At 42.3% G+C, this 27,647-nt stretch overlaps 2 protein-coding genes across 5 annotated transcripts in view; one reads left to right on the top strand and one right to left on the bottom strand.

The window, feature by feature from the left end:
- ARHGAP21 (Rho GTPase activating protein 21) overlaps positions 1-11,193 on the top strand; it is a 75,718-nt gene extending 64,525 nt beyond the window's left edge. For both annotated transcript variants that reach the window (XM_059818452.1, XM_059818451.1), the window contains 9 exons: positions 16-171; positions 279-357; positions 864-937; positions 1,023-1,112; positions 3,118-3,243; positions 3,443-3,484; positions 3,813-3,918; positions 5,703-5,734; positions 8,646-11,193. In XM_059818452.1, the coding sequence (XP_059674435.1) occupies positions 16-171; positions 279-357; positions 864-937; positions 1,023-1,112; positions 3,118-3,243; positions 3,443-3,484; positions 3,813-3,918; positions 5,703-5,734; positions 8,646-10,379 (2,439 nt within the window). In that variant the 3' untranslated portion in view covers positions 10,380-11,193. The remainder of the gene's footprint in view (positions 1-15; positions 172-278; positions 358-863; positions 938-1,022; positions 1,113-3,117; positions 3,244-3,442; positions 3,485-3,812; positions 3,919-5,702; positions 5,735-8,645) is intronic.
- A 3,661-nt stretch (positions 11,194-14,854) lies between these two features.
- KIAA1217 (KIAA1217 ortholog) overlaps positions 14,855-27,647 on the bottom strand; it is a 191,350-nt gene continuing 178,557 nt past the window's right edge. Inside the window, exons 16-20 of one of the 3 annotated variants that reach the window (XM_059818285.1) lie at positions 26,892-27,038; positions 22,953-23,072; positions 17,772-19,460; positions 17,194-17,313; positions 14,855-16,470 (exon numbers count right to left, since the gene is read on the bottom strand). In XM_059818285.1, the coding sequence (XP_059674268.1) occupies positions 15,976-16,470; positions 17,194-17,313; positions 17,772-19,460; positions 22,953-23,072; positions 26,892-27,038 (2,571 nt within the window). In that variant the 3' untranslated portion in view covers positions 14,855-15,975. The remainder of the gene's footprint in view (positions 16,471-17,193; positions 17,314-17,771; positions 19,461-22,952; positions 23,073-26,891; positions 27,039-27,647) is intronic. The other 2 variants (XM_059818286.1, XM_059818287.1) reach the window with 2 other exon arrangements.

A 27,647-nucleotide genomic window follows, 5' to 3' on the forward strand; every position in this document is an offset into this window, starting at 1 on the left:
TTTCTTTTTCTTCAGTATATTCCACTGATTGTTGATATATGCTGCAAACTGGTTGAAGAAAGAGGTCTTGAGTACACAGGTATCTACAGAGTTCCTGGAAATAATGCTGCCATTTCAAGTATGCAAGAAGAGCTCAACAAAGGCATGACTGACATTGATGTTCATGATGATGTAAGTCTTCGATCACGCTATTTCCAGATTGAACTCCCAAAAACTTCTGGTTGTGTTGTGATTATAGAAATATAAAGCATGTCTGTTCTTTTCTTCTAAATGTGTAGAAGTGGCGAGACTTGAATGTGATAAGCAGTTTGCTGAAATCCTTCTTCAGAAAGCTCCCAGAACCCCTTTTTACCAATGGTAAGTTGTTTAGGTTATGATTTTGTCTTTTGGAATTACTGTTGAAGAGTTGTCCTACATCTTTCAGATGATTTGAGAGAAAATCCAGTGGAATCATCCTAACTCTGTAATAAATGCCCTCTTTCTTCCTTAAAGAGCAGGGAGTCGTGGTAATCATAGAGATTAAGAACGAGAGCTGTAAACAGAATTTCTCTGATGGTGAAGGAATTATGAATTTGAAAAAAAACTGAGTAAAAATTTGCAGTTTTACTGTTGCAGTATTCTATGAAAGCTGTTTCTTTTTTTTCCCCACTGCCATTTTACTATATTATATACAATATAATGGGCTAATTTATGACTTCAAAAGGTTGGTGTTATATATATATATACACACACACACTCAAAAAAGTTATCTGTATTAATGGGAGGGAGGGTGGGGCTGGGGGGGGTAAGGGTGTATATAAATAGTATGTATACATACATATATATAAAAACATATATGATTAATTTCTGCGCTTTTTTAACAGACAAATATGCAGATTTCATAGATGCCAATAGAAAAGAAGATCCCGTTGAACGTCTGAAAACACTGAAGAGACTGGTAAGCTGAAATCAGGTGTGTTGTAGGTGCACTACAAAATTATCATTAAATGTTTAATGTTCTGAATAGTGATTGTTTGTTTCAGATTCATGATTTACCTGAACATCATTATGAGACTCTTAAGTTTCTTTCTGCACACCTGAAGACAGTAGCAGAGAACTCAGAAAAGAACAAGGTATCAGAAACAAAAGTATAATGTATTTTGGTTTGTTTCATTCATTAAGTACAGGTTTTGTGCAGGATTATTTCTATTAAGTTGATAATTTACTACTGTAGATAAAATTAAGGCCTTCGCTATGTTGAGAAGATTTTTGGATTAGACTAAGGATTCCTGCAAAATATGCACCTGTTTAGTGTGAATTCAGTTTATTCAAACTGGTATTAATTCTTGTGGGAATAACTGCTTATATCCTAAATTTATCCCAAGTCTGTGAATTTCATGTAATTCCATCTAGACACCAGTAAGAGTGTGCCTGGGCAGGGCACAGGTGAATGTGGCCTGAATGAACCTGTTGACAGAGGCTGTCGCACCGGCTTTGTGAAGCCTGGCTTCCTGGACACTTGAGTAATTTTTAAGTCTAGGACTTGGTGTAATTACTTGAATGTTTGACCCCATAGATGCTGGTTTGACTGGTTTTAAGAAAGAAAATTCATGATGTAAAGGGTGGTAGTTCACCACTACAGGGTCTTAATCCACCACTAAGAATAGCACTTTGTCATTTCCATGGGGTGGGGAAGAGTTAGTTTGCATTAAGTGCTTCTGTGCATGCTATAATCCTACAGTAAATGCAAATAATAGTATCCCCTTTTTTTACCTCTCAGGGAGGGGTAGCTGAATGCAAAGCTGTGCACAATATGGGTGTGCTTATGGATGCTTACCTCAGGTCAGGTAACATGCTGGCTTGTTACTTGGCTACCAATGTGCAGGGTACAGGGAAAAAATTTGTGATTGATGCTATATGGAGAAACCTGTGGCCAATCTTAAATCATTTAAAAGATCAGAAAATGACTCAGTTCAAATGAATATGATAGGTTCCAACATCAGTTCTGCAAATAATACCTTCTAGTTAAATATGAAAGAGAAATGTGTGTGTATGTATAAAAAATATTTAAAAAATTATAACCTTTAGTGGAATTATAGCTGACGTTATAAGGAAATGATAGTAAATGTCATTTTTAAGTGCAATGCCTAAAGTAAACGTTTCTTTATCATTTTATGGTTTTGCTGTGCTGTATAAATGTTGTTCAAATAATAATATAGAATATATAAGGATAGATGAGTGAGCTGATATTGTAACTATGACTTGGCAAAGGCCACAATTAAAGTCAAAGTGAGCATTAGGGGCTTGTGTCATTATGTTTACAACTTCCTTCAGATAAGCACAAGGACCTTGCCTCCCTTCTACATATTAATTGGTCTATTATATATTATTGGTCTATTCTATGTCACAACAGTAACCTATAACTCAGACAAGTAAGCAAAAATAGAAGGTAAGTATTCTGCTGCTGCTTTCTTGGAATTATTTGTCAGAGATGTAACATTAATCATCCACTTAATTTACTTTCAATGTTGTGACGTGATCGGATAACTCTGAGTCTGTCTCATGAATAGATGTGTTAGGTCTATGATCTTGGTTGCTGCCGCCTCCTCTGAAGTAGTTGTAAATTGAATGAGCTCTTTGTCAGTAGACATAACACAGTATTTAATTACCAGCTTAATTTTTTTGTGTGTCATGTAAACATTTTCAGGAAAAAAACCCAGGGAACTACCAATGCCTTTTTATTAAAAAAAAAATTAAAAAAAAATTAAAAGATCAGTGTTTCTAAACAAAAAAAATAGTCTTTATGGCAAGAAAAAAAAAAAATCCCCCTGAAAGTGTAAAGAATATATCTGAGTTCTTGAGTTTTCTGTGCTTGTGGAGCGATTTACTTGCAATGGGTTAAGGAAGGTTGAATTCTGAATTGCAGAAGTGCTGGATACATTTATTGCAGCTGTGTATAGGAGAGTTTTATTGTAGTGTAACATCCTACCTGAGTCAGTAATATGTTTTTGAAAACCTTTTCTTTGCTCTTACTTAAAATGTTCCTCAGATGTTAATAGTGTTATAGTAATGTACTTAGCCCATATTATTGTATTTTCTCATTATACACATGTGATGTGGAAATATTTCATTTCTTAGATGGAACCAAGAAACCTGGCAATAGTATTTGGTCCAACACTCGTGAGGACATCTGATGATAACATGACACACATGGTTACGCACATGCCAGACCAATATAAAATTGTAGAAACACTCATCCAAAAAGTAAGTGGATGCATTTCATTATTTAAAAAATAAGATCATACACAGATCGACCAGCTTTTCTCTTATTGGGCCAATTTGGGTCTGGTATTTATCCTTCGAACTCCACGATACTGTATTTAGTAATGTCCATGTTTGATTGTTCCACATTTGGGTTTTGTGTTCCCTGTGGGGTTTTCACTTTTTTTATTTTAAATTGTAGCATGACTGGTTTTTCACAGAAGACGATGCTGAAGAACCTCTTGTAAGTATTGTGTCATAAATATTTGTGTTCCAATTATCTTAGTTTAGAATCTGCTTCTGCTGCTTCTAGAATGTCTATATATTTCTTGACATCACTGTATGGTTTGCTCTTCAGAAGCACCTTTTTAGCTCTTCAGTCCTTGCAGTAATGAATTAAAAAAAAAAAAAAAGCCATGCATTTGTTTTAAAAGCATAAAGCAAAATGGGAAAATAAGAACATGTGAGGAAAGCGTGTCCTCAGGTGAATAATGCAGTTTTTTAAATGCTGTTGAATCGTAATGAACTATTTGTGAAACGATGATGAAGAGATCTTTGTTTATTAACTATAGACAACAGTTCAGGAGGAAAACACTGTAGAATCTCAGCCAGTGCCAAACATAGATCATTTACTCACCAACATTGGAAGAACGGGAGTATCTCCTGGAGACGTATCAGGTAACTCTTGCCCGGACAGTGTTAGTCCATAGGCTAGAATAACCTACTCTGTTAACTCACTGTAACTCTCTCTTCCTATTTTCTTTTACTAATAAACTGTTTTTCTCTTTTCCAAAAGATCATTAACACTTCTTAAAGACTTGAATTGTTGATAATCATGCATGATATAATTTGGAAAACTTTGTTGTCTAACAGGAATATAATCATTAAAAGATGAGGCTTGCACATAGTATTTTATTTATTCACAGTAACCCATGCAATCATCATCGTGAGGTGAAGCAGATATACTGCTGTAAAGTGGTTTGTTGTGATGGCAGAAAGACTGATCTTCAGTGGTGTTCTAATATTGCTCCTTCCCAACGTTAGGAATGCAAAAAATTGAGTTATGTTTTCTTGTCAAGTGATGGACACTTTAATAAGTATGTTGCAGTATGTCTATACTAAAGCTGATTTCCTTCTGTTTATAAATGCCATCCTCTTTTGTGGCTAAGGACAAGCATTGCAGGCTCTTTTTTGGTGACTTTTCCCCCCCTTCCCTTCACTATACTATTGCACTAACCCAGCATGTTGTATCCCACAAATGTTATCCCTTCGTCTCTAGCTTTTGTTTCAGTTTTCAAAGGGTTGTTCAGCACTTACTGAAACAGTCACTTTATACTGATGTTGTAACAGGCGAAGTGGGAGGAGTCTATCACACGGTGATGTCATTAGTGGATTCTGTGATGTCACTGATGGACAGCTGGAACTGTAGGAAGAAGGAGGACTGTTGCCCACACTGTAGCTGCCTTGTCTGCAGAAACCCCCGTTTCTTGTAAATGGAAAAAAAAAAAAAGTTGATCTGTACTGTAAATTTTCTTTTAAGAGTATTTTAAACAGATCAATGCTACTTTTTAAAAGTTTTTCTGCTGTTTCTTGTTATTTCTGAAGCAGACCCTGAGGAGAAATAGCATGGTATGGTCTACCAGTCTTTCTAGTCATAAAGCATTAGCCATGTGTCAAAAAGGGGTGTGGCAGGGGGCTTAGCTCTTTATTCCTAGGGAGAAAGTCCCTAAAGCTGGAACACATGCAAGTTCATTTCTTTTAGTCATTGTGCTAGCCCCTTCCTACCCCCTTTATAATTGTATAATCTTGGGTTTTGCGAGACAGTAAAACTATGGTGTCCATTTTTCATTTCATAATAGCGCTTGTTATAGGAAAGTACAAAACTGGTAGCTGCTGAAATCTAGCTGATTTAAAAATAAAATTTTACCTATACATAGTCAGAGGTGGAGGGAGATGTATAATTGGGGTTTTACACACAAAATATGACTTAATTCCTTTAAAACCTAACAAAAAGAATATGAGTACATGAACCATGATTTGTACCTAGGGCAGCCAACAGTACTAAGACATTCAATTTTGCTTTGTGTATCCTGAATCTCAGGAGAGTACATAGTACGATCCTGAAAAGGTCTCTCAGCTGCGGTTTTGCAGGAGCTGTATACTTTTAAAACATTGAATAAACATTAGTATTTCTGTTTTTTATTTAGAAGAACAGGGCTCCTTTGCCATTCCTATCATTGAGCTGGTTCTGCCTACAATTCACAGCATCCTTTCATGGCGGTGGCTTTCTGTGGTGCAGCTTGCATCTTTGTGAGCTCTGACTATTCACTCTGTTCTGGTTTTTATTTGCTTCACGTTTTGTTCTGTGCTTGTCTTTTTCCATAAGTCCAGCATTGTCTGTAGCAACAACAGAAAAATTGCACAGAACTGAGCAGAATTGTTTTTTTTTAATTTTTCCACAGATTCAGCTACTAGTGACTCAGCAAAATCTAAGGTAAATCATTTTGTGAAATGACATAGTTATAAGCTTCTGAAATCTGTTAGATATTTGCTTGCTTTATTAAAACAGTTATATGCAGATGTAGTATAGAGCTTATGTAGAATTTTTTGAATAAGTGGTAATACTGTTTCCTCATCAAAGAATTTTAAAGTGTTACACTGGAAAAGTATCACCTGGTTGCAGTTAGCTGCATCTGCCAAAGCAGTCAGCTACGCAGCTTCATTCCAAACTCTTGTAATTGTGAGCGCTTACCTCCTTTTTGCATCTCATTTAGTAGAGGTAAATGTATACAGTATGTTTCCTGTCGTTGTTGGCATACTACTTACTCCAAGACAGTATTTGTGTTTCCCTATTTTGCTTTTGCTGAGAAAAGGATACATAGAATTTAGCCTTTTGTTCCTCAGAAGGTAATAGCTCCTCCTCTTATAGGAAGTTAAAGGTTGCTGTGTAAAATCTCCCTAGGAAGTATTGCTGTGCTTGGAAGGACAGCCTAGTAGATGACGAGAATTAAGACTGCAACATGGGCAATAGTTCCGTCCTCACTTTAATGCCGAAGTTCTCATCTGACCCATGGACAAATCTTTCAGTCTCTTAGGCTGTTGTTCAATATTTGCTAACACTGGATGTCTGTAGCACTGGGTGATATGGCAGCATGCAGCTGACCTCAGTCAGCTGTGAGTGCACGATTCAGCTTTATGCTGGTGTGCATTCTAGGCGTATCACTGATGTGCCCCACTTTGAGCTGAGAACAGGACATAATGCATCCTCTTGGTTCATTGTTGAGGTGCCAGCCCAGCTGCTTTCTGAGGATGCTTGGTGGCTCAGCCACTGCCTCAAAAAAGGCAACTTCCAGGACACCATGTCATGTTGCCTGTGCCAGGACAGTGTGCTGTTTGCAAGTTGCCTCTCACTGACCACCACCTGTGAGAGGCACAGAGCAACAGCATCAGTCAGGCCATGGTCACGGGCCTGCCAGCAGCAGTGCAGGATGCATGCAGGTTGCCTGGGCCAGGAACCTACTCACTGCTCAGCCAGCCCTCCTTGCAGCAAGGCATGTTCCAAGTGGAGCTCCAGCTGGCTGCATTGCTTGGTATCTTTCTTGGTGAGAAGGACTTGTACCTGTTCCCAACCCACGGAAAAAAATGCACAGAGCTCACCAGTCCGTTGGGGGGGGACACGACAGTAGCTAATGCAAGAGTGCCATTTGACTAGTGAGAAGAATTGCTGTGGTTACTTGGAAAATAGTAATAAGCCCCAACAGTCAGAGGTCCATTGCCAGTCAGTTTTGGATTGGCATTTGTCTGCTGGCACAGCGATTCAGAGCTGTCACCTGCTGTCTGAAAGGTTCTTTGTCCGCACTGCCTGTCTGTAGGCAGTCATTGTGCAGGAGGCCAGGCAGTCACTGTAGGTGGTCATTGTGCAGGCTTCTCAGATGCTTGTTTACCTGGGGGCTCTCAGCAAGACTTAATGCATGTCTTCTGCCTACTCTGTCCTGATCTCTGAGCTCTGCATCAAGAACATGGGGTATTCTCTGTCATGCAGCAGGAGGTTCTGGATAACCGTGAATATTTTTGTTACTTTTGGTTGAGCAGAAGTTTCTTCCCACTCTTCCCTGTCCATGTTCACGTAAACAAATTAGTGCATCTTTGCTGAGGCTGTCGTGGTCAATATAGCCACTGTATTATTGTATGGCTGTTTGACCTTGGCTTCTGAAGTCATATAGTGGCAGTTGTCGCCATTGCCAGCACCTCTTTAATTTCTGAGGAGATAGTGAATAGGAATGAAATTTGCACCAAGAAAAAGTTGTTTGAGCAAAAATATTAAATGCACTGTATTTGTTCAGTGTTTTGCTTTGTGTGGTCAGTGCATTTATGCTACAGTAGTAGGCATCTTGCAACAGTTCGCTGTCACATGAGGGCTGTGAGTCTGTGCTTATGGAGCAAAGAAATATCTTGTTGGACAACAGCTGAGTAGTTACGTGATGACCAGTGTGCATTAGCTTTCCCTTTGTCCTTAAGCTTATTCTCTTATCTAGGTATCTGGAATCAATAGATGGTCCTTTCAGTAAGATGCCACAGCTTTTTTGTTTAAAACTTTTACCATGACGATAGCTCTTCCTCTGACTTTTCCTTTCCCTCTCTGAAACGCTGCATAGTAACAAATGATTGGGATTTCAAAAACTTCCTGAGCATAGCCCATCACTGCTGGTCTGCTTCCCTCAAGTCAGAGAGGCAGGCTAGACATCGGAGCATGGACTTACGATCAGGTAGCTGACACCTAAGCTGTTGTTGAGCCTTAGACAGATGTCAAATTTCAGTCCCACTATGTTAAAGGCCTCCAATGTGAGCAAGTGGCTTTTTCAGTAGATACCATTGCTGTGTTCTTTTCTTGAAGTCTGCAGTATGCAAACCGCACTAGTCAGCAGTCAAAGTCAGGGTGGTACCTGCCCCAAACCTCCCCGCTTCTTTTAAAGGTGGCAGTGGGGCAGTAAGCAGGAAAGGTACATAGCTTTGAGTTGGCTACCTGGTAATGTTGTCAGTGTAGTTGAAAAATATTTTTAAATTCATTTTAGAAAATGGAATAATTGGGCTTGTCCCATTCTTGCTTCTGTGCAGTTCTTTTAGATTCCTCTAAAAGCAGGAAGATGTTTATTTCTGTTAATTTCCTATACTTGCACCTAAGTTAGGGTTTTATATAGCTTTCATTGTATTGGTACTATTGAATTGATATGGTTTAAAAACTCAGCCTGAAAGGTGAAAGATTAACTGAAAAATGGTTTGAGAAATAAAGATAGGCTTTCTGCTCTGAAGTTTAGGATATGTTTTTAAAAAGTCTCAGGCTAATGAATGTTTCTTTGTGATTTCTTATCATGCCCTCTCCTATTTTAATTTTTTTTTTTTAACAGGGTTCTTGGGGTTCTGGAAAGGATCAGTATAGCAAGGAACTGCTTGTGTCCTCCATTTTTGCAGCAGCTAGTCGCAAGCGGAAAAAAACAAAAGAGAAACCACAACCAAGCAGCTCAGAGGATGAGTTGGATAATGTGTTTTTCAAGAAGGAGCTTGCAGAACAATCTCGTGGTGACACAACAAAAGAGGACATAGCTAAAGGGGAATATGAAAGAGAGAGAGACATAGGGAGAAAACAGAGGATGTTTGTCCTGAAGGAAAAAGAGAACAGCAGTAAAAAAGATGTGAATGTTGTAAAGGACGAAAAGAAGACATTAAAGAAAGAAAGTATTCTGTCAGAGGAACCTTCACTGCCTTACCGTGACAAATGTACAAAATCACCCAATCTCAGCTGTCTGCAGACAGCTCAGAAGAATAACCCAAAAATGCCTATTTCACAATCTTCTTCCCAGGTTGAGGAGACAGTGTCTGACTCTGGCACTATGCTTAGCACTTCTTCCCAGGCTTCCCAGCACAGATACTTATGCAAAAAAGTAGCCAGCCCTGAAATTAAACACAATGAGTTTTTAGCAGCTGATGTCAGTTCCATCACCTCAGATTATTCAACTACTTCATCTACTATATATCTAACTGGTTTAGATGCCAGTATGCTGAGCCCTGAGGTGCAGTCGGTGACAGAAAGCAAGGGAGAAGATGCTGATGATGAGAGAAGTGAATTGATCAGCGAAGGGCGTCCTATGGAGACAGACAGTGAAAGTGACTTCCCTGTCTTTGCCACCAGTGCTGCTTCTGACAGGCTGTCCAAGGGGAGAGTTTCAGAAGTGGTAAAGACCAGTCGGAGGAACTCTGAAGAAAGCGAAGTAAGTTGTACTGAGGGAAGTTCAACACCAAAGTTAGAGAGTCGCAGACTTTTTAGCTCACACAAACTTATTGAATGTGATACACTGTCTAGGAGAAAGTCTGCACGGCACAAAACAGACAGTGAGGGTTCAGGGGATGCGAAGAGTGAGAAGGACTTGCCTACTGTGACCAAAATGTTTGACATAATGAAAAAAGGAAGATCGACAAGCAGTTTAGCTACATCAGCCAGAAGTGAGGCTGACAAACAAGAACCTACCTGGAGACTTAAAATTACAGATAGGTTAAAGCTGCGACTCAAATCATCTGCAGATGATATGTTCGGGGTTGGGAATCAAAAAGCTAACTCTGCAGAGACTGCGAAGAGAAAAAATATCAGGCGAAGGCATACGCTTGGAGGACAGAGGGATTTCGCTGAAATAAGCGTCCTGAATGCTTGGAAAGCTCAAGAGCCAAGTCAAAGTAGGGAGAGAGAATCTGAGCTTTCAGCTGTGAATCGGTTGAAGCCAAAATGTCCAGCGCAGGACCTCTCGATCTCAGACTGGCTTGCACGAGAACGTTTACGCACTAGCACAACTGACCTTAATACGGGTGAAACTGGAAAGCCCAGACTTGAGAACACTAGCTTAGCAGATGTATCAAAGGTAGATCTGCCTTTGTCTGCAGAGATGCAAGCAGATGAAGGCAGTTCTTCCAGCAGCTTGACTTTAATTAATAGAACACCACCTTTGGGACCATTTCAGCCACCAGACCAGGTAAATGGTGAAAATTATCAGAATATGAATAAAAACAACTTTAGCCCAGCAGTTGATGCCCATCCTCATAAACTGTCTGGGACCCAAGTGGTTAGATCTCGATTCTACCAGTATCTTTGAAATGGGGAGATATGTCCACTACAGCAATTCATTAACTTACTGTTACGCTTCCCAGTAACTGTGTGTATGTGTGTGTGTACATATATATATATATTTTCCTGTACTGTTGTTGTTATGCAGCCTTCATTTGGGCTGGTTTCACCAATGTGCTCTGTGGAACGTCTTCACAGTGCATTACCACAGCCAGAAGAACACTAAAGTTAAAGTATATATATATTTTAAGAAAAAGTATATTTGATGGCTGCATACAAATGTTGAACAAAGCATCTGATGCAACATGCTGTGTAGTGTATACATGGTTTTCTGACTGAGAGTTGGCCTGGCATTAGTATGCAGAAAAATTGTTCTTTTGGTTTAGTCACTAACAAGTGCCTCATCATAAATTCATTTGGTTTGTTAGGGTGCCATATTGTTAAATTAGAGAAACTTATTACAAACAAATGAATGCATTTTACTGTTAACAAGTTTCATTACATTTTACAAATGTTAACACAGGTGGCTACAGAGCTTCCATTCCTTAGGCATTCCAGTAAATATTGGAGTTTTATATTTCCAATTTTAATACAGATTTTGAGTTTTATGTGACTTGAATTTTTAATCTTTCTGTAAAATAAGTAACTTAAATGTACATATTACATGTGTATCTTTTCTTCAGATACCAGATTTGATATAAATGTTGTAACATAGGCGTGTAGATAGTGGATACTGGATGGAACTGGTTTCTTTTATTGAGAATATAATTCTGCATGAAGACCTAATGAATCCAAACCTGTATCATGCCTGTGTGCATACCCACTTAAACACTGGAAATAAAATTGTTTTGGTGACTCCTTGCGTGATGCAAATTCATTCTAATGAACAGTTTTAAAATGTCATCTTTACAAGTTGCAATCGGCAACTGCTCTCAAGATCACAAAACCTGCAGTTGCTCCTGGATGAAGGGTGCTTCTTTTTAAAGTCTTGTTTGTGGGACAAGACCGTGGAGGTTAGCGCATGAGAGAGGGGTTCAGTTGGTTAAATATTTTCATCTTGATACGTAATCTGATTCTGAGCTGTGTATCAAGTTGGTGTATGTTTAAGATGCTGTTTTTGTAGCGCAGAAAAAAACATGTCCATAATCGTCGCCAAGTCATAAAGAGTGAATACCAGTATCTGCTAATCAAAACAATACTGTAGTATGGGTCTTGGACTTTTTATAGTTTTAACTACAAAGATGAGTTTGTACACTAAAAACCCTTCTGTGTGTGAACTCTCTACCAGTTATATTTTTTTATCTTCTATTTTATTGCGTACCTACTTGAAAACAAAGCAGCTGTTCATCACTTTGGGTATTCCCAGGTCTTACACTGTCACTTGCTTGGCAGAGGATTAAACTTGTGTCAATGATAAATAAGCAATGAACATCATGAGCAGAGAAGAAACTAGGATGTGTAGGCTGACATGGTTGCAAGCAGGCCACTTCTTTCTGAAGTCCTATGCTTTGATCTACTGTGGTTTTGATTCTTGTGAGAAATCATTATAAAAATTGGCTGTCAAGAGCATTGGATATGACAGTTGAAGATCTGTGGAAGTTCTTGATGCATATTTGTGTGCATCTAGTACCAGTGCACATAAAAATGAACCATGTTCTTGTGGTCTCCTCACAAACTAAAATGTCTCTTCCTCCCTGATAATGTGGAATTAAGACATGGCCACTGTCCAGACAGTTTCTTAACTTCTTTCACACTGCTGCAGAGCTGAAGGAAAATCCGTTGTTGAGCTGCACATAAGGATGTCTTCCTGTCTGCAGCAATCTGAGGAGAACTTCTCTCCACTTTGCCCAGGCAGGAGGAAAGAGTGTGAGATGTGGCCTCATCTGCTATAAAAAGCTGTGCTCTGTTTTTAAAGCCAGGTCATTACACTGTCCCCATTTAGATAGTAATCAAGCAATTAATTGTGCCACCCTGCGGAAAGAAGGGTGTAGTTTGATGCATGGCTGGGAGGACGAGTGACTTAAAACAGACCTGCCATCATTGAAGTGGTGCATGTACCTGTGGCGCACAGTCATGAGACTAAAAATCTGCCTTAATCGTCTGTTATGGAACCTGTGAGTTTTTAAGCGTGCAGGAAGAGCTGCCTCTTAGCAGGGATCAGATGGATTTTGGCCCTGTACGTTTCTAGGCAGCCATGGCCTGCACATTCCTCCTCTTCCCTACCCTATGCATCCTCTTCTGCTCTGCCTTCCCACCACTGTGGGCTGTCTATTGCACGGGCTGGGTGCTGTGTTGCTTCATTTTTGCTGCAGTGCCCATAGGTACAGTCAGCTGGCACACAGGGATGGCGTTTATTCTGCTGTGAAGTCCTGGGCTGGCTCAGATGACCACAGGCAGCAGGAAGGTCCTGCTCACCTTCCAACTCCATCCACCTCGATACAGAGTGGTGAGCAGCTTCAGTTCTGATTTCTCAGAGCAGTGAGGACCCATTGCACCTGAACCTGTGGGATTGCTGCAAACTAAAGAAACTCGATGGCTGCTCACAGAAGAGATTTGTGCTGCAAACGTGACTGCTAGCAGGTCTGGTACCCTGGAGGTGTAGTACCTGCTGGGTTATTTTTTTCTGAAGAGCCTCTGTCATCTTTAAATTGCTCAAGAGCTGGTGTGAGCTTGATCTGGAATTGTGTGGGCCAGAGTGCCCTGGCGGCAGCAAGGAGGATGGGCTGCTTTTCTGCATGTTCCCTTTCCGAACACCAGCTAGCTGTGGGGCACGCAGCCTCTCGCCTGCGGGGGGCTGAGGGCTGCTCTGTCAGCGCTGAGCTCCCATTGCAGTGGTGGCTGCCCTGTGCCTCTTGTCCCTAACTGGCTGCAGTCACCCCCACCAAAACTGCCTCTTCATAACCGGTTTGCAGTGAGAAACCTGGCTTTTTAATCATTAGCCTGTGCGGTTTCCTTCTGTGCTCAGGCAATTTATTTACAGACTTGCTGATCTTTCTAAATGCTCTGCTCAGCGTTCAAAAGCATTCCTGGTGCTGAGCTACAGCCTGCGTGCAGCCCTTCCCTGTCTGCATTCGTGAAAGCCCGACGGCTTCATTGCTGTACAAATAGGAGGGGGAGGGAATAAACACTGCCTGACCCGATGGTCGCGGCAGCGGTGCCTGTGCGGTGGGTTATGTGCTGTCTGAGGCTGTGGTGGGTTTCCTGGCAGGCGCTGCACCCCAGCACTGAGGGTGAGACTCGAAGTGCACAAAACATGGCAGGTGCTGGAGGACGTGCGCGTCACAGTGTAGCTGAGGCCGCGAGTGGGTGTTGTGTTCGCTCCCTGATGGCAATCTCCCCATTCACCGGCACAAGCAATAATTACCTATCAAGGTCAGCACTACCTTACTGCCCACTGCGTGCCCAGTGACTGTGCAGGGACCCTGGGTTATTTATACAACTACTGTCAGCGTGTAAGTTCAAACAGATAGGGAGAAGGTGCAGCTGTAGCCCCTTTGCCTGAAGAGGCTGCGAGAGACAGCAGCTGGAGCAGTGCCAGAGCCGTGGCCCATGGTTGTGTGCTGTGGGGCAGAGGAGAGCCAGGGACAAAGTCTGCTGTCAGGGACCCTGCCTGGCTGTACGATGGCTTGTGGGGGGCTGCTCTCATGGAGGATCAGGTATTAGCAAGTTACTGTTGTTCAGTAAGTACTGGCTCCCTAGGGGATATCAAACCAGCAGGTTAAGAACAAAACGTGGTATGTCCATCATTTAGCTTGAACTTGTATTTTTGTTGTGTACCGTAAAGAAGCGCAGTACCCGGCCTCCTGGTGTTCTCTGTATTTGCTGTCTGTTGTGTTGGGACATGCAGTAGCCCCACCTGGTAACAAGACAAGGCATTAAATCAGGCTTGTTCCCTTCAGAGCAAGGGAGTAATGTACTCAACACTTGAAAAGGTAGAAGGCACCCTCAGACAGCGCGTGGTCCAGGGGAGCTACCCAGCCTGGCTTGGGCTCAGCTCTCAGCCTGACGCTGAAGCTCCTGTGTGCTGCACACACCTGGGGCCTTTACTGCCGCGCCTGCGGAGGGGATGGCACTCAGCATGAGGGCTGCTGGAACTAGACTGTATTCATAAGGTATGAGTTAACGTTTGCGTTCTTTAATTAGTCCCGCTGCAAGGGATGCACCATCTGAGGGCTCAGCCTTGAAATGACACTTCTCAGAAACTTCCCGTTTCACAAGGAGGAATAAAAAAATTACTTAAAGGTGGAAAAGATTATACCTCATTCAATCCATCAAAGGTTGGGTGCTTTTTGTTTCTTGCTACTTTTCTGACCTGGAGTTCCAGCAATCAGCTTTTTGTCTAGGTAAACTTGAAAGACCCCATTTTGAAATTACTACTTACATATGGCTTTAATCTGAGGAAAAGAAAGTCAGTTTTTATCCTGATGGTTTAATGCTCGCAGGCAAACAGCTTAACAGCTAATTAAGCCCATTATAAAAGTTATTAGTGACAAAATACAAATATATAAGCATGCAGCCCTTTATTTTTGTAAAGATCTTTGCTTATCATAGTTCTGTATATTACATTAGGGTGTTATACAAATAAATCTATTTACAAAACCATAAGCTATGCAAGCTTCTTGCTTTTTTTCCTATTTGACCGATACCCATCTTTTTCAACCCTTCCCCATGTATATTTTTAAGCATGCATAAAAATTAACTTTGGTGTGGTAAAACTACTCTATGTGCCCAGCCACATACAGTATTTATTTATTTATATATATATTTATAGATATGTACAAAAGTTTGCCAGTATACAGAACAGTACAGAAGTGTACATTTTAAAATCCACAATGCAATACATTAATGGGTTACCAGGTCTCAGTAAAATAAAACTGAAGGAAAAGGGTGGATTTAGCTAAGAAAAAAAGTAGTCAGCAACTGCCTATATGCGTAAAACATTTTTTTTTTTTTCTTGGCTTGGTAAATTCTTAAATATAATCGGAATGGCAGTGCAATAGGTTGAGTTGCCTCATACACACTAAGACCAGTCTTGTTCTATTTCTTGTGTAGAGGTTTACTGTCCAGCATACTACTTTCAAATGTACATTACAATAGTATCAAAATGTTTTGGCAAAAAGATCTTGAAAGGAACCATGACATTTGTTGACAAAAATAGAAATCTGTAACAAAGCTAAATAACACCAAAATAAAAGAAAAATATTTTCGTTTCAGTTTTACAGTTGCGTATAATCACACTTTAGTATATCTCTGTTCACTTCTAGTCCCCATAATGAAAAATAGCTTTATACAAAACAACTTACTAAATTTTTAACCATACATTTTCCCATGCTCAGTACACTGCTGTGCACACACACTCAAGTTCACTCACACGCCTTCACACTTTTTTGTAAGAGGTGCTGCCTAAGGGAAGAAAACGCTCTTCTATCATTACAACAGCAACAGTTTTACAAAAAAGCTTCACTCTAACCTAGTGTATTAATTCAGTATTTAGCACGTGATTAGTATTAAGCCTCCAGCAATACAGCAAAATGGTTACATTCCCTGGTTAAAATATTGGCTGCGGATTCTTTGAAAATTAACAGAAAGCCTTGGTGAACTTGCGCGCGTGCTGTGCTTAGCCTTTAGGATGGCTCCTTGGCCGTGGATGGGGTGGACTTGCCGGCATTTCCGTTCTGTGCCTTGTAGCTGGTGAAGCTAGGTGTGTGGATTGTCCTGATGCTCTTCATACCTTGGTTCAGTGAAGTGGGAGAGGTAGAGGAAGGGGGGGAGGTAGAGGAGGAAGGAGGGGGTGGCCGGCCGTTTTGAGTCTGTAGTGAGAACGAGAGATGGTGACCTTTCCCTGGGTAAGTGGGGCTCTGAAACTTGGAGGAGCCGTTAGAGACAGAGGGGATGAGGGAGGTAGAGTAAGTTATGCGACCTGTCTGAGGACTGAGAAGGTTAGAGGAAGGAATGGAGGTTTTAGTAGGTGGATTAAGAGGGTTAGAGCTGTCACCGCTCGAAGCAGGTGCTGAGCTGCTTTTCCCAGAAGTGGGAGAAAAGGCTGGGATCTTAGAAGCAGGTAGGGTAGGGGAAGTAGCCTTATAGTCCCCACCAGCTTTCTTAGCACTTCCATTAGCCTGCAAATAAAGACGGCAGGAGACAGTTTGTCAGAAAGCCAGTAACATGATAAACCAACAGGACCTGGGGAAATAGCCCTACAGAGAATAAGAATTAACAGTTCGAGGCCTGAGCTAAGTCCTGCAGCCGTGGACTGGACCTGGTAGAAAACCCAAAGCGCCCAACAGAGAGTGCATAGAGAGAAAGCCAACAAAGCTTTTGTGAGAAGGCACAATCTATGGGTTATAGACCAGTCACTACATTGGCCATGCTTCTGGGTTATTAATGTGTGAACAGACATGTCCGACTGGAGAGTTAATGTGCATCTACTGTCATCTGTTACACTGACAGGTTAGTGTCTAAGGCTTCCTGTAAAGATCCTCTGAACAGAACCATTCCCAGCTCTTCTAAGGAACCGCCACATTTATCAAAGGGAAAGTAAACAGGTAGTTGACGTCTTAAAATTACAGCTGAATACCACTGTTTAAAAAAAAAAAAAAACCAAACCAAAAAACGAAACCAAAACAAAAAGCAGCAGGTGTTTTATTGCAGACATGCATGCACAAGCATGGTGAAAAGATCAGTAGATACTGTCATGCCCCCAGGATCCAGGACGTCCAGTTAGACCTCACTCGAAAGACAGGCATCCATTATTTGGTATAATGTCAGTCAGTTACTGGAGTTTTTAAATAAACAGACAACATGAAATGTCCATCCAAACACTGGGTTTAGGGTAAAACTACCTGTCTGTATTGGCGTGGATCCTGCAGCTTGTGCTGTTTGCTTTTCTCCATGCTTCCTTGTCTACTTTTTGAAGCCATGGGGACCGGCATCCGGCTTGTCTGGGAGGCAGCGCTGGAGCCCTGCGGAAACGAGTGGAGGGGCAGGGAGGGGAGACAAGGAGAAGGTGCGATCAGTACCAGTGTGCTTGAAGAGGAGACTGCACACCATGCGCCAAAAAAAAAAGCCACAGTACTACATGCAGGGAAAGTTCAGGAGCTTCACACCGCAGGTGTTAATTTCCAGAATCAAATGGAGAAAACTGCTCAGCTACTGATCAGCCTGGATTTCATGTCAGTGACGCTTGTCATTTCACACAGCGGATTATTCGACCCAGCTCCCCTGCATTTGCCCATCACCAATCAGCAGCAAAGAGTAAAAAAAACCAAACCCAACGGTCTATTAGCTGTTAGACACCTCGTGGGGAGCCCAAACAAGCCACCTGAAAGGAAGCAAACAAATCACAAGACCCTCTTGTTTAATCGTGATTATTGCAGATTTTAGAAAGCAGCTGGAGGTTTGATTTCTCGGACTAAGGTACCTTACGTGAAGTGGCTGGGATTGACGGAGGGGGCTCTACACCAGCAAGGCTCTCATCCAGCACTACAAGCTCTTGGGGTGGGGTCTCTGGTACTATCTGGGCAGAGAAGGGGACAGTGCTTCCCTCAGAGCTGTATGTGCTTTCAGGGATAGATTTTGGACTCATTTCACTGATGGTGTTTTCCAGCTGCTTTATAGTCTGCTCAAGGCTGTCTAGCGTTCGGTATGTACTCTGTCGAATTTCATCAGTCCTAGACAGGGACACTGCAGCTCCAAGGGGTCCTTCTTGCTTTCCAGAAGGCCTTTTGTCACTGTCCTCGGGCTGAGACCTGGTGATTTCAAATCTCTTTGCCTCCTTGTGCTGCTTCAGGGTCCCATCTTCCTCCTCTTCTTCATAGACCACAACCTGCAAGGTCTTCTTCCCGGTCTTGGTTCCTGTCCGTATCGCCTGCGTCAGAGCAGCCAGCTGCTTTTTAGGGAATTTGAACTTAAATTTCTTTTTAGAATCCTGCCTGCTTCCAAACTGATCAGCAGAGTCCGAGTTTGCTTCTGTGTTTAGCCCATAGATCTGGCGGTATTTGTTAAAATTCGTCTTTGTGCTTTCCTCCTCTGCAGGAGGTCTGATTTCTACAGGGTCAGAGGAAGACTGAAGGTTAAATATGTACTGCTCATTGAGAGCGTGAGCTGCTGAATACTCTGCGGTTGCTTTTCTGTCATTAACTACTGGTGGCTCTTCCTTCTGGCTCTCAGAGATATCATGTGCTTCATTTTCTTCCTCCTCCTCTTCCTCTTCTATCTTTTCCTCTGTCATCATTTTCTCCAACTCCTCATCACATTCTTCAAAAATTGTAGAAAGCCGCTTATAAGCTGACCTAATATCCATTGGTTCATCAAAAATTATGATGACGGGTTTTTTGTCCAGACACACCACTGGCTCTTCGCTGTCTGCGTTTTCTGGGATACCCTTCTCTGACGCCACGTCCTTTCTCGCATCAATGTTCACTGTTTGCACATCTCCACCCTTCCGGCTGACTATATCGTGAACTTCCCCGCTCGAGAGGACCTGGACAGCTGTTTTAGTAATCATGAAGGCGATGTTTTCTGTGGGTAGTTTGTCTTCGCTTGGAGAGCTAGCCGGAGAGTCTGTCTCTTCAATGCTGTTCACACTGTTACTTCTGGACACTTTGGGTCTTAGCACAACCTGATTGTAGTTGACTGCAGAAGCTTCTTGCTCCTGCGAGGAAGGTTGAGGCCCCACAGCCTCCTGCGTGTGCCTCATGAGAGGGGCAACACTGCTGATGGGGATATGCTTGCCTGTGCTCTGCAAGGCTTCACCCTGCGGCAGGCCCTGGCGAACATCTCGGGAGAGTCCGTAGTTTGGCTTTTGTTTTCCAGTTTCAACAGCTGGAAAATGGGATCCTAAAATATCTTGACCCCCTCTTCGTTCATCATCCTCTGGCAAACTGACACCAGACAGGTTTGTGCTCATATTCTGGAGGTTTTTCTTAGAATAGTCTCTACTGTCTACAAACAAACCCTTGCTAAATGTAGGACTGTCATTCATTGAAAAGCCAATTTTACTGTCAGCTGTGCTGGATGACTCAGAACCCAATTCTTCTTCAGTTTTCCCTTCCCTCTTCTCTTTAGGATGGTCACTATCTGTGGGAGATCCTGTTGTAGCCCCATACACCTAAGGGGGAAAGTCGGATTACTTAGTTATTCAGGGCTGTTTACCTTTACAGGACTTTTTTTTCCCCCAAACAAATCATATTCTCAGGGGAAGCGCAGACCTCATGAACTCACCACTCTGTTTACTGCTGCAGAGGCATGTCTGAAGTTGTCATCTGATTCCTGTCTTTCTTCAGGGCAAAATTCCAAATTCTGGCAGAACAGCGCATGACGTTACTGCTCTGTGCTATGCATGTGGCCACATGGGTTGTTACCTAGGGCTCCTGTCTTAACAAGGCCTCCAGAATATGCAAAAGCACACTAGTTACCTTATTTCCAACACAGTGCTACCTTGACCCGCTTACTTTCCAGTTTAAAAAATCCCTAGCTTGTATAAGATTGAAGTTGAAAAGATTCAGAGTTATCTGATTAAGTTCTGCCGGGACACACCAAAGGGAGCCTGATGTGGAAGGGCTGACAGCAGGGCACTACGGCTTGCTAGCTCACTGGAGCGCCAAATGCAAGAGTCTGGCTAGCCTTGAAAGGAAGATTCATACCAGTAAAAGCCGCTTTTCAAATTATGACATTTTGCTGCCTCTACTGTTGCTCACACCTGAGATGCGCTGTTCCACCACAGTTAATATGATCACAGTCTGAGCACTTCTAAATCCCTGCTAAAAGTACTCCTTCAAACTTAGCAGCGGCACCCTGCAGTGCCCGTGGAAGTGCAGAATGAAACATTGAGCTACATTGATTTATAGAAGCAATTCTGAACAGCACACAGAGAGGTCATCCACTAGCTCAAAAGTAGTATATTCCCAGCAATGCAAATTTAAGGGGACTTTTTTCTTTGTTTTCAAATGAGGTCCCCTGGAGATGCTGTTTCAGAATACCAGGCTTTTCTTTGGGACTTGGTTTGTTAAGTGCTAGTGACAGCGTAGGATAAACACCAGTCATCAGGGTGAGGGAATGACCTGGAGAGACACCATGCCTATGAACGAGCGAGAGAGAAATCTACAGTCAAGAGATGGCGTGCCAAGAAGGAAATGGATCTGGCCTTAAATGCCTGAAGGCAGTGAGCCAAAAGCATTACTGCTGACATTGCTTGAGACTAGACGCTGACTCCTAACACACCAGAAGGACAGATTATACTTATATGAGCATCAAGATGTGCAGAAGATCAGTAAGGAGAGTGGCTCTCCCAGCTGAGACGAATGAGTGACGGTATAGAAATCCACAGATTGGCTAGCGCATGCACTCCCCATGCATACAGATGTTCACAAGGTATAGTTTCTACATCTTGTGTGATATTTTCTTATATACTATCTGAGGATTTTACACAGAAAAACTTTACACACTATCAAAATGCAGGAGCTAGAAAGTCAGCAATAGACCAGAGTCACAGTTCATCTCTACCAAGGCTTATTAGCAGCCACAAGGCTGTGCAGCTGCTCCATGGATACCTTGACATCCCTCATATTTCAAAATAAGGAAGAGCTATCATGCAAACCAGCCACAGCCAGCAAGGCATCAGTGGGCAGGCTGATACTGGCTGCACTTCCTATCTAGAGCTGGTATCAGAACAAAACACCAGGGCTCATGGTCACCTTGGGCCCAGGCTTGCTAAGTGGCAGGTGCCTTCCAGTCCCATTACATGTCAGAACTCCCAAAATTAGGTCAGGCCATTTAATAGCACTTGTTGCCTATGGATATGCTGACTCAGTGACTGAGCTCCCATTTCTTTGTATCTTTTTTTAGCAAGTTCCACTTCTTTTTCCAAGCATCGGTGCAACATCTCCTGGTGTCATTGTACAATATATCTCATTTTAGGAACTGCTGCCTTTCTACTAAAAAATAAAACCACAACAAAATTCATTTCCTCTGTGAGTTTATAATGACCATAAGGCTCCATATTTAAAGCGAATAACCACTCTGTCATGTCAGATGACAAAACCAGATCTCATTAACCTTAATTTCCTGGACTCTGTGTTATTCCATTAAATAGCAATTTACAGCAATTACTTGGCAGCACCTTTCAAAGAAACATTTGTGCTACAGGATGTGCAGTGTCTTGAGTGGTGACCCAGGTTTTTGTGTAACAATATGATCTTCTCATTCTGACACCAGTAGTAATGAGGACAAATAGAGATACATTCACAGCTTTTTTCCTCTGTAACACTGTCATACACTTCACAACAAAGCAATTTTTTCCCTTTTACTCATACCCAGGAACTTGTAACCCAGCCAGGTGTTTGCAGCTTTAGACCTGAACTGCTGTTTGGGCAGCTCCAAGCCAAGTCCTTGTGTGCAGTGTCCTGACCTGGCATCAGTACCTTCTGGGGGATTTATGAATTTTGATGCTAATAATATATCAGACACCACCATCTAGCTGTCACCTTGTGCTTTACAGCTGCAGTGCCCTATGCAGATGCAGCTCACTGTGGTTAGGGCGGCTGGGTTCTTCTCTGCCTTGGGGACCTGGCAAAGTAATTCTCTCTCCCTGCTTCAGTTTCTGTTAAATGAAGTTGAAGTGCAATGTCTCCCATAAAATCCTTGGGGAGCCACTCATGATGCTACATCAGAGAAGGTATTGTTACTGCTATTTCCAATTTGCATACACACACCAAATGCATGACAAAGTTGAAATGCTGTGCTGAGGAGCTGTGTTTTCTTCCCCACCATACCCTCCTTCATTGCAAACTGGCATTTGGCTGTCAAGCTGTCCTGCCTCCACAACTCCCTAAACCTAGCAATGATGATTCAACTCATTCATTACTCTTAAACTTAAAAAGAGGTCTGCAAAGGCAGAAATATTTGTCTTTTTCTTCATCCTGCACATTGGCTGCCCACTAAGACCAATCAACTCAAATGGCAACCCCAGTCCAGACACAGCTGTAAAATTTACCCCAACTTGGCTATGGCCCCAGACATGTGGCACCTCTTCTAAGTCCCATCACTGAAGAGTGAATCTTGGGCATTAACTTGCAGAATGAGGGCAAATTTGGCCCACCCACCTTGACTCTGTCTTCCAATAAACTAAATGGGAATGCTGAATATCTAATAACTATTTCTGGGACCAATAAATGAAAAAAAATAAAGCAGAACTTCTCTAAAGTGGCTCTTGAGGCTGAGAGGAACCACTACTTCTCCTCAAGACAAGTACAAAGCTTGGGAGAGATGCTTCACCATCCATTGCCAGAACAGCACTGGAAGGACGTTCTGAGGAGTATGAGCATCTCTTTGGCGGAAACTGATGGATCCTCTTTTAAGTTTGATTTCACAGAATCATAAAACTTCATGCAACCCTTACATAATTGCTGATGAAACACATAATGTAGATTGATATAATGTTCCATAGAAGCGTTTCTGAGCCATACTGAGATAAAAGGAAAGAAACCACTGGGCAGTGGTGGGTGGGGGTTAGAGAGAACAGGACACAAGATATAAGATTAGTTTTGAAGGAAAGAAGGTTATGCCAAGACCGGGTGGCATGTTTACAAACGCCACTTGTTACCTTCTTTTCCTTGTGATGCATTAAAGTCCCAGGCCTTATGTCTTTAACATGTGTATCATTTCTGGATTGTTCAGCATGACTGTTTGAGTTTACATCCATAAAAGAGCACTTCTGGAAAGCCTAGGAAATAAATACTGCAGGTTATCAGGAGACCAAGTAGCTTTTATACAGAAATGTCTGGAGATGACCAACTACAAAGAGAGCATTTGGTTTTAACATTCACAGCTCTACAATATTATTTACAAGTTCATGAGGTAATAGAGATTTTAGACTATCAGACTAAGAGAAATAGGGCATACCCTCCAATCTGCCAAGACTGCAGTCTAACTCATCATGCTGACATCAACGTCCCCTTCAGGGAAACAAGCTTGATTTCTGTTTTTAGAGATGGGGAGATGAAGGCACACAGAGGTGCTGCAAACTATCCAAATGTAAGTAGGAAGCCCATGACAAACTTTGGGGTTGCAACAGTACCTACTTCCTAGTGTCTGATATCGCCTCGAAATCCCCATCAGACATATTTTAGCCTCGACCACACATCACTTAATAACTAAACCTAAGGTTTTATGTGTTAAAATAAACGAATCCCCAAGTTCCACTCTCTCTACTCCATTTACTGTCCCCAAACACTTCTCCTGTGCTTCCTTTATGCTTTCACACCTCCGTTCCCAGTGAGTATTAGCAGGGATTTGCTGTTTCCCTGGGTAGGACAAGCAGAGCAGAAATACAGATTTTTCTTTCCCAGTTGCTCTCATCTGGAAGTGATGTATATGTTGCCTGCAGAAATGTGAGGAAGAGGTGGGAGTGGCAGGCCTTACACATTCAATAAATGAGAGACGGCGGCATCTAATACCTCTTCCCCACGCCTTGCTGTCCACTCAGCTCCCAGATTTGTCTGTCTCATGGTACATCATGCAAGAGCTACATAACTCCACTTCTCCCCACACAAACTGTTATTAAAACTTGGAGACGTGTCTTTGCCACAGCCCCCACTACTGCTCCAGATGGTGACAGTCCACTTCAGGTTCTTCCTGGTCTGGAAACACCCCAATATATGGGGCTTGTGAACCACTGGCCTCCCACCATGTTTACCCCAGGGCATGGCCTGGACTTCTCAGGCTTCTGTCTTGCTATCCTTTTTCCATTTCCTTTGGGTTTCTATACCCAGGTGGCTCCCAGGTCCAGAGAGGCAGAACCATCACTGCCACCACTGTGCAGTGCTGGCTCCAAGCGTGCATCACTGGGATTTCTGCAGGCCTCTAATGGCATGGTCTGCCATTGGTGAGATGTACAGGCAGGACATCTCTGTCAGCCAGGGGAACGAGGGAGGAGTGCTTACAGGAGTCAAATGCACTGTGACACCCATTAAGATTGTATTCGTATACGATGTATTAGGGAAATTATTTAATTCCTGGCATCTCTCATGAAATTAATAGCCCTGATTACAGATTAGGATAAGGCCTGCTCTTTAATCACTGTACTCCTCATCTGTATTGCATGTTTATGCAAAATCAGAAAAGTAACAATTATGAAAAAATCCAGTGCAAAAATCAGAGCGTAGAGTTTCTTCTGGTTTTCCGTTACATCCTATTTGTATGTGTTTATAGACCAGAGTACCTAAGACGACATAGAACTATTAGAACAAGTAATTTCGCTCCTCATAATACAGGATATGGACTTTCCCCAGCTTACCCATTTGTGAGACCAGTGACGTGTTTTTGAGTTAGGCATACCATCTACAAAGGCACCCTCAAAGTCCTTCAGACTTTAAGTGACAAAGAATCCACTGTTTCCCTTGGACATTTGTTTATTTATCACTTTTGCGCCGAAATATCTATAACAGTGTCCAAATATATTTTGTGCTATAGCAGCTAATATTAGTATGCTAGATTAAAAGGTACTTCCCATGAAAGTACCTCCACATTGTATTCAGGTCTCTTCTGAACCTTCATATTCTTAACAGCCTTTTCAAATAAGGAATGCATGGACACTTAAGTCATGGATGCAGCAGCTCAGTGCTGATCTCGCTGATCCTGTACACAGAGATAGAAACACTCCCTCTTCTCACATCTACACCCAAAGCAGACACTAACTTTGTGGCAACAGCACTGACGTAGGACCTCCTATCAACTTGTTACTGCAACTCCTGTTCCTTTCCAAGACATGCAGTTGTGGTCTGGTCTATATTTGTTGTCCTTGATGTGGACTTTATATTTTCAGTGAATGTGTTATGACCATTAAGTGATTGCTATCATCTCTCTGCTCTCATACTTCACTAGTTTTAATTAAGCTGATTTAAACAGTAAGGATTTTAAATATATTTTCAGGCCATTGATGAAAATACAGAGTGGCACTGGGCCTGTAGATGGTCTCTGTGGGACCTGACTATAAACACCTGCATCAAAGGCAACACTTTCAGAGCCAGACAGCTCTCAATCGTCCCATGATTTTTTTTTTTTTTTTTTTTTTGGTATACTCCATGGTGCCAGATTTTTATCAGAATGTTGTATGATGTTTGATCAAATGACTTACAAAAATGTTTATAGGTATACAATTCAGTTTAAGCAGTCAAACCTGCTACCTGATCAAAGAGTGCTGTTTGCTCTAACAGATCTGTGTTCTATTATACTGTGTTTACTAGCATGACTGTTTACGACTGTCCTTTAGTTCTTCACTGATTGAATCCTGTACCTGATTTTCCATTATTCTGCCTATGACTGATATCGTACTAATGAGCTTGTAGCTGCTGGATCAAGCAGTTTGCCTTTTCTAAAACATGGTACGCCGTCAACCTTTTAAAATGTACCTGATATTTTGGTATTTGTTTAAAATGAACACTGCTTCTCCCCAAAACTAGCACTTAAACACTCATTCCCTGTTGAGCTACCATGTCTATTCATCCTCCTTAGGTCCCCTCAGCACCCCTTTCCAGATCTTAACCTCCACTTCATTGTCACCAGTTGCAAGGCAGCCGGGTTGCTTTCCTGGAGAGAGGAGACAATGTGACAGTTTCACTGTCCCCAGCTCTCCTGTCGCACTAGCCATTAGCACACAAACAGGGAACAAGGGTAAACCACTGCAGGTAAACCTGCAAAGCAGCTGTTTCAATCAGTGGTGGGTGGGAGTTGAGCAGGGTGCATCCATCACATGTAACACTTGCTGCTTAATATCCACATCTCCTCTGCTGCAAACACTCCCTGGGCAGCATCAAACCCACCTTTCAGCAGGTGGACAGCAGGATCATCTCATGTTGTGACAAGTGCTCTGAAACACCCCAACAACAGAAGTTATAGCCAGTTAAGCGGATCCACATCTCCTTTCCTCATGTGGCCATGGAAGAGGACAGAGGGCCTCTGGGAAGCTGGAGCTTGCTGATGGTAGCTGGAATAGTCGGCTTTTACTGCAGCATTGCCACTACTGAACTACACCGGCCTACATGCTATCAAGTGAAGGACCAGCAAGAGAGAACTCCTACTATGCTACTGGCAGAGTAATGTACCAGTTACACAACAGGAAACAGCAAATGTTTCAATGTTCAAACACTCTGGGAAACACTGGACGATGGCACAGACAAGTGAGCACAACCCGCCAGGAGCAAACCCCATATTCTCTGTTCCCACCAACATTAACACAAATGATGGGCTCTCAGCACCTTGCCGGTCTGGTAGTAAGTGAGAAATGCTAGGTCAGGGATAACCACACCTAATGCACACCAATATATTACTTGTCCCATGTACATGTTTAAGATTCTCCAGTGGTAACCCCTCTTGAACAAAATTTGGGTGGTGCTTACAAAACGTATACCACCCAGTGCAATAAAGTGGGACCGGGTGAGACTGGCAGACTTACTTTCCTTCATGTTCTGAGCTATAAATTGTGCCAAGGCCCTAGAAGTGATATTGGGCACAGGCGTCTTCGTGTGCAACCCAACGGGCGTACCTGTAATTCTGCCATTATTTTATCTCCTTCCTCTTCCTCTTCATCTTTTGCAGCTGATGCTACAGCATGCCCTGTGCTCCGAGACAATGCCTGATCCTCTTTAGGGGCTTTGGATTGTGCTATTTGCCCAGCATCTTCGCTGCATTCCTACAAGGGGGTGAGAAAGCACAGACAGACAATATAGTTGAGCCCCGCTGATGCAAAGCAAACAGAAAATTCAACACTACTGCAATTCCCCTGTTGCAAGGTCCCTCTTCCTTTTTAAGGAGACTGCTACTTCGTCAGTCCAAAAGCAGCCAGTATTGCTGATGTGATAGCATGTTCACAGATTAAAAAGCTTCCTAACTTGGACTTCCTCCACTTCCTTCAGGGAACAGAACAGATGGGGAAAGGAAGCCCAAAGAAACTAATTTGCAGTATTTCTGTTAAAATGCTCTAAAATCTGAGCTGATCTTCCCCATCTGTGTAAGGCATGCTTTTTTTATTTTTAATCTTCTTACCACTCTAAATGAAAGCAGCCTGTGACTTGCCTTCTGCATTGCTAGGAGATAAGAGCAGCAAGACTCCTGTAAACAGAACTGATCAAACCTTACTTGTTCATTTGGCCTAACAGTAGTGTTTCCTGTTAAGCAATTTCAGTAGCTCTCCAGGACGTAGCTCTGTCTCAACTTATTTTGTGGTTTACAGACACAGCCCAAGCCTGGGAATGTTTCTCTGTGCCAGCCACTCATCAACAGTCTGATTGCCTAGCGTCTG

Source organism: Gavia stellata, chromosome 6, assembly GCF_030936135.1.
Source record: "Gavia stellata isolate bGavSte3 chromosome 6, bGavSte3.hap2, whole genome shotgun sequence".
NCBI lineage: Eukaryota > Metazoa > Chordata > Aves > Gaviiformes > Gaviidae > Gavia > Gavia stellata.